Source organism: Tachysurus fulvidraco, chromosome 3 (genome assembly GCF_022655615.1).
Source record: "Tachysurus fulvidraco isolate hzauxx_2018 chromosome 3, HZAU_PFXX_2.0, whole genome shotgun sequence".
Taxonomy (NCBI): domain Eukaryota; kingdom Metazoa; phylum Chordata; class Actinopteri; order Siluriformes; family Bagridae; genus Tachysurus; species Tachysurus fulvidraco.
This window is the reverse complement of record NC_062520.1, coordinates 1,890,321-1,897,820: the sequence shown is the minus strand read 5'-3', so window position 1 is coordinate 1,897,820 and position 7,500 is coordinate 1,890,321. Positions and strand designations below refer to the sequence as shown.

The 7,500-nt window shown below is 39.0% G+C and overlaps 1 protein-coding gene across 2 annotated transcripts in view; it reads right to left on the bottom strand.

Moving 5' to 3' along the window:
- zgc:163022 (putative ferric-chelate reductase 1) overlaps positions 1-6,964 on the bottom strand; it is a 17,838-nt gene extending 10,874 nt beyond the window's left edge. For both annotated transcript variants that reach the window (XR_007140058.1, XM_027157613.2), the window contains exons 1-6: positions 6,848-6,964; positions 3,158-3,341; positions 829-962; positions 618-715; positions 148-223; positions 1-43 (exon numbers count right to left, since the gene is read on the bottom strand). The exon at positions 1-43 is cut by the window's left edge and continues 230 nt beyond it. Coding sequence is in view for 1 of the 2 variants with exons in the window: in XM_027157613.2 (XP_027013414.2) it covers positions 1-43; positions 148-223; positions 618-715; positions 829-962; positions 3,158-3,341; positions 6,848-6,850 (538 nt within the window). In the remaining variant the exon portion in view is untranslated. The remainder of the gene's footprint in view (positions 44-147; positions 224-617; positions 716-828; positions 963-3,157; positions 3,342-6,847) is intronic.
- Between the last annotated feature and the right edge of the window lie 536 nt (positions 6,965-7,500).

Below are 7,500 nucleotides of genomic sequence, written 5' to 3'. Positions count from 1 at the left end.
AGGTGCTGGAGGTGCCGACTGATGGGGTGGACGTGGCACCAGACTTAAGGAAACAACCAAAATGACCGATGAAACTATTTAATCTCTGAAGAACTCTAGAGGAACCTTTATCAATGTGTGTTCTCTTGTTGTGCCCTAGACTCTCACCCCTGTGCCGTTGTAGCTGACCTGTGCACTCTTCACTCCCACCCAAAAGGTGGAGTAATCACGGACAAATGTGGCTCTGAGAAAGAAACGAGTGCAGGAGTTTACATTAAAGTCTGTCTCCATGTTACATCACAGTGCTGCTTAATTCTGAACTGAAGGAGTCTCCAGTGTGAGGTGAAGCTGAACTTTAAAGTTCTTCACATATTCAGGACAGAAGAGTTTACACATCCTTATGGTTTCTCAGTAACACGACAAGCTGAGATTTCAAAGACATCCCACAATATTAAATGTAACTAGAAACAGATAAAAAGTGCTATGTGTTTGTTTTTAATAAATAAAAGAGGAATAAACCGCTTCAGAATATCAGCAGGTTTTATTTCCTACATGTTTAATGATGAGACACGTTCGGCGTTTAAACGAAGTCGTCTCAGACACCGGAACATAAAGGAAAGGAAAATGAGGACTCTTACTTGAACTCGATGTTGTTGAGGTTGCCAGATGTTGGTGCTTTCCATTTAGTCTGAATTTGTGATTTGGTGCTTTTTGATGTGTGAGAGACGGCAGAGTTCTGAAGGACAAACCAAAATAAAAAAATGTCTTTTTTTCTTCTTTTCACCAGAGTGTATTTGTGCGATTTGTTAATTGTGTAGATTGTGTTAAGATCTTTTGTAGGAGGCTTACAGGCACTCCAGAACAGCTCAGAGTCTGGGAGGCAGAGTTGGTGACACTGAAGGAACCCATAACGCTGTTGCCTCCCACCAGCCTCGCTTCCAGGAGGAACCCAGTAAACGTCCCCGAGGTGGCACTCAGAGTCACTGAAACAACAGACGTCTGGTCAGAGAGCGTTTAATAAGCGTCACAATGCTGGATGTTATGGAGTTCAGACTGAGTAATAGTATGATCATGTGACCTACTAATGATCGATGTTCATTTGCATGGCCACGCCCCCTACAACAAGACCTTATAGTACAGGTCCTAAGACTCAGTGTGTAATAAATCGGGATTTTATCGTGATGATTACGTCAATATTGAAATAAATATTAATGATACTTAAAGCACGTCTGTAACACACACTCAATAACACACACACACACACACACACACACATGTATGTATATTTATATATTTATATATATATGTATATTTATACACATACATATTAAATATTTAGGCCACGCCCCTACCTGAGTCTGTAATAGATACTGTAAAGAGACACTGAAGATCGTCACACAAACACTAAACTGGAAGCTACTGATATTTATTAGTTATATTAGGTATATTAGGTGTCCTTGTTTTTGTGCTGTGTGTGTGTGTGTGTGTGTGTGTGTGTGTGTGTGTGTGTGTGTGTGTGTGTGTGTGTGTGTGTGTGTGTGTGTGAGTGATTATGAGTGTGTGTGTGTGTGTGTGTGTGTGTGAGTGAGTGTGTGTGTGTGAGTTTGAGTGTGTGTGTGTGTGTGTGTGTGTGTGTGTGTGTGTGTGTGTGTGTGTGTGTGTGTGTGTGTGTGTGTGTGTGTGTGTGAGTATGAGTGTGTGTGTGTGAGTATGAGTGTGTGTGTGTGAGTATGAGTGTGTGTGTGTGTGTGTGTGTGTGTGTGTGTGTGTGTGTGTGTGTGTGTGTGTGTGTGTGTGTGTGTGTGTGTGTGGAATGTTGTTATTCTCTCATAAACCGGACCACTCCTTATTGCCTACACAAATCCTTTAATCTTTAGTATAAATATTTCTCTTTTGTAACTGGACACTGTGTCCTCTCTCTCTCTCTCTCTCTCTCTCTCTCTCTCTCTCTCTCTCTCTCTCTCTCTCTCTCTCTCTCTCTCTCTCTGTTGTGTAATAGAACATCTCCATTAGCTTTGTTTGTGTTGTGTGTTGTTGGCTGTCACATCACACAGCTAGTGTTAAAATGCGTCCACTCAAGGACAACCAGGTGAGAGAAGACCTGCAGGAAGATGGAACAGGATGTTAGGATGAAATTCACACACACACACACACACACACACACACACACACACACACACACACACACACACACAGAGAGAGAGAGATCTTCCTCACACTCACACACACACACACACACACACACACACACACACACACACACACAGGATTTCCTCACAATACACACACACACACACACACACACACACACACACATACACACACACACACACACACTGGATTTCCTCACAACACACACACTCACACACACTCACTCACACTCACTCATACACACACTGATCCTCCTCACACACACACACATACAGTTCTTCCTCACACACACACACACACACACACACACACACACATACACACTGGATTTCCTCACAACACACACACACACTGATCCTCCTCACACTCACACATACACACACCAACACACACACACACACACTGATCCTCCTCACACTCACACACACACACACACACACACTGGATTTCCTCACAACACACACACTAATCTTCCTCACACTCACACACACACACACACACACACACACACACACACACACACACACACACACACACACACACACACACACACATACACACACCAACACACACACACACTGATCCTCCTCACACTCACACACACACACACCTCACAAGGTGAACGTTGTGTGTTAGTCACACTTCTCAGATTAATGACGTTCACTCCCAGGTGTGTTCTCTTGCTCATTATCTCAGAATAAAAAGCTCATTTATTGACTTGTGTTGTAGTTTGTCTCCTGTGGTTGTGTAGTGACCGCGTCTGTACATGATCCATCCTGAGCTTCTTATTTGTTGGGTTTGTTGTTCAGATGAGAAGTGTACTGTATGACTGAAGGTGACGAGTTCAGGTGAGCCGTATGCTAACTGTGCTAGCTTTAAACCCTCACCAGTGCCACCAGAGATCTCTGTCAGGAGACGGAGGCGAATCCAGTGAGGAACCAGAGGAACGTCAGCGCCGGCCGTTTGCACAGATCTGAGAACGTTTCTGTGATAAGTCTAAAGGTCATTGTGAAACATTGTGTCTTACCCGTAATGGTGTCTCCTTCTTTATATATGTTGCTGTCTGTTGTAACGGTGTACGGCGGTGCGCTGGTCTGAGCCGCAGGTCCGTGATTAGGAACCATGTTACCGTCACAACTGCCTGTAACCTGACCACTGGGGTAGCTTTCACACACCCCAACAAACCCCAGGAGCAGGAGATACAACCACATCTACACAAACACAAACAGGATGGCAGGAGGTAAACGACATGATGATATTTTATCAGTTTGACTCTGCAGAATTCTACATTGAAACGTTTGTGTTTTTAGTAACAACGCAGTCTGGAAGATGCTCTCAGTTCATTGTCTCCACAGTCCCTAAAGTTCTCCTTATTCATTTCATCTTACATCATCTAACATTATTTATATAATTATTTACCTTCAGTACAGTGACCTACAGTTTAACATCCTTCTGAATGTGAACAGAAAAAGGACGTCTGACCCGAGGACACGTCCGTCAGACATACACGTTAAAAAGAAACGAACGTATGAAGAATTTGTGATAGCTTTCGCTGTATAACGTGAAATAGCAAAGATTCTGGGTGAGGAGTAGAGAACAGAGTGAAGTGTCACAGTTCTGAGGTCAAATCGTTTGTGTGGAAACAAAGCAGAAGTGTGTGAATTTGCTAGAAGTCGAAATTTCTAGAGCTTGAAATGAATTTAAAAATGAACGTAAAAATAAACCTTACGTATATTTATATGGGGTCAGAATTGTTTCGTTATTCTGAATAAATACACTATGATCCACAAATAAATATAAAGAGTTTCACAAATATTTTTACAAATTTCACAAAAAGAAATGAAATTCACAAATAAATAAAATGGGATTTGCAAATAAAAAAATATTTATAAATTGTATTTATTTACGAATGTCTTCCTGCTCATTAGTGAATCGCGTTCTGTGCATTTGTGGATTTGAAACATTTCTAACGTCAAGACGTGCACAAGAATCCACAAACAGGTGACTCCGCCCACCGTCTACTCCAGCCAATCGGACAACGGTCTCGTGGCGCTGACCAATCGTGGCACGGTCTACATCAAACCAATCACGTTATGATTTACTCGCACTATCACAGTGTAATATGTGCTGCAAAATACGATTAAAAAAAACAAATAAAAACATTAGTCGCAGATTCGAGCCCAATCTGGTAACCCTGTATGGACTGTAGCAGCACTAAGGGTTAGTTCAGTTCTGCTTTCTTTGGAAACGATTTCAGCATCAACAATGGGTCCAGGGGTAGTGTGAAGAGCGAGTAAATCAGAACGTGATTGGCTGGAGTAGGCGGTGGGCGGAGTCACCTATTTGTGGATTCTTGTGCACGTCTTGACGTTAGAAATGTTTCAAATCCACAAATGCACAGAACGCGATTCACTAATGAGCAGGAAGACATTCGCAAATAAATACAATTTATAAATTTGCAAATCCCATTTTATTTATTTGTGAATTTCATTTCTTTTTGTGAAATTTGTAAAAATATTTATGAAACTCTTTATATTTATTTGTGGATCATAGTGTATTTATTCAGAATAAAGAAACAATTCTGACCCCATATATTTACGCCTTTTATATACAAGATGAAGCACATTTATTTGAAATCCGGTACAATATTGACCTCTTCTTCTTACACAGGAGTTTGGTACCAGATCCAGAGAATAAATTCAATTAAATTCAGTAAATCGTGTCATAATCCGAAGTCAGTAATCACACGGCTTCGTCTTTACGACATGTCAAATATGTTTGTTTTTTTAGTCCATTTTTCTTTTTTTTGTGTTACTCTTTAATAACTTTGTAGCTTCACTTTGTCGCCTCACCTTAACATTCACGTAGAGACTAAATCGTTAAACAGGGACGTCGTTGAAGAAAAGGTGAATGAAGATGTTTAGGTGTTTAGGTGTAGCTGAACGTTAGAGGCTGAGACATGAACACTGTAGTAGTGCTGAACTCCGTAGTGTTGGAGCAGGTGCACTTTTGTGTAGTCGTGTGCGATTCTAAACTCGACTGGATTCAGATCGTGTTTTGTTCTTCTTTGTGCTCAGGTTTTCTTCTGTTTCCTCTTTTGTGTTTAATTCGGTAAATAAATACCCCGCGTCCCTGTGGGCATGTCTTCGGTCTTGATGTGATCTCACACTCATCACCTGACAGATGAACTCATTTCATTTATTTTCAAACTCACATCAAATTGCTGAACAAATATAACAGAGCTATTTACCTGTAATTACTTTAATACCCGGAGAAATAAAATATCCTGACGTTATTTACTTAGAAATGTACAACAGCTGTAAAATACTATAAAGTCTAATAAAATAAAATAAATAAAATAAACACTACTAAAATAAAATAAATACAAAAAGCAACCCGGAGTTTTTCAAATAGAAAAAAATAAAAGATAAAAAATAGAGAGATTTCATACATACAATACATTTTCTTCAGATTATTTGTGAGAAAAAAAATTAAATTTGCTTAAAAATATTGAAGGTGTGAACGATCCTGTAGTTATTTTTTTAAACTAAAACTGAAATAAATAAGTTAAAGAAAAACGAAAAAAGATAGAACGAAAGAAGCAATCGGACCCACAATTAAACCCTTTCTTTCTTTCTTTCATTCTTTCTTTTTTTTCATAAAAACAACAATTAATTGATGAAATAATTAGTTAGCGTGACTGCTGTGGATCAAATATTAAAGACGCTAAAATGCACCTGTAGGGATTCGGTTAACTACTACTGCAGTAAATAATAAATAAATAAATAAATAAATAAATAAATAAATAAATAAATAAAACATCGCTGTAAATGTTCCCGTAATTAAACGCTCGTGTAAAAAGTTCTTATAGAGTGATTATTTTTAAACATCTAAAATCTGTAATAAAGCCACTTTATTCTCAATACATGAGTTCCTCTTTTTGTTATTTCTTGATATCGATGCTTTGTTTCTGCTCTTTATTCTGATTGGTGTTTGTTATCGATCGATCGGGTTTTGTGCATGAACAGATCGCACCTTCATCCACCTGCCTGTGTCTCTACAAACCCTACAGACCCTACAGACCCTACAGACCCTACAGACCCTACAGACCCTACAGACCCTACAGACCCTGCACCAACACCATACGCTCTGATTCTGTTCAGTCATGTCATTACAGTAAATTATGACCCTCACTCTGTGTGTGTGTGTGTGTGTGTGTGTGTGTGTGTGTGTGTGTGTGTGTGTGTGTGTGTGTGTGTGTGTGTGTGTGTGAGATAACACTACTTCTCACCAAACTCCCTACATGATGTTCATTTAGAATCTGAAGGACGTGAAAATAAAAGCTGTTTAACTATTTTAGTGGAGTGATGAGTTTACTTAAGATGAGATAAGATGAGATAAGATGAGATAAACCTCTAATTAAAAACAAACACAATGTATAAATACAACAAAGAAAAAATAAAACAATTAAAATAAATACTTTTTTTAAAAAAGGGAAAAAAATAAGATTAAAGGAAAAAAAAAAACTCACTGAAAAGAAGAAGCTACATGTCTGACACGGTGTAAACATCTTACCACACCCTTCAGGATAAACACTGGAAGCACTTTAACAACACTATGTGTAATCTGCACAGCTAACAGAGCCTGTGTGTAATCAGACGCACCCGTGTACAGAGTTAAACGATCTTAGATGGTGTAAAATCAGAGGTAGACTCACCATGGCTGTAGGACGAGTGTAGCTTTGTGGAGATGTGTATAGAGTTACAGCTTTGAGCTACTGAGATGCCAAGTGAATACACATTCCTGTTATGCGGTGGGCGGAGCCTCACCTGGCCAGGTGACACACAAGGGGGAATGTTTCTTTTCACACAGAAAAACGTCAAAGTTTAAAGACAGAAACAGAGCTGGTTTTACAGGGACTCGATTCAGATGTCTTAAAATAACACAATAGTGAAACCCAGTTCTTTATTTATAATTATATTTTTGATAAAATATTAAATATGCACTTCTTTTATTTTGCCTATTCATAATTTTGGTGCTACTCTTTCAGTGTTGAATAAATAAACGTCCCCCGATTCATAGTAAATCGAATGAGTTTCGATGTTTTAATCTGGTAAGACGTTTATAGCGTAAGTGTTATTTATTTTTTTTCTAATTTAAGGCTCTGTGACAGCAGACGTGATGTGAGAGGTATGAGCGGTTATGTAGGGTGTTGAGAAACCACATGTTTACTGTGTCATTTCTATAATAACCTGTGATTGTGTACAAGCTCCATCTGTCTGGAATAACTGGTATTAGCTTTTTTGGACAAAAACAAAACAGGTTCCTTGCTGTTTGTATAAATAAAGTATATTATGATCAGGTGTTTGA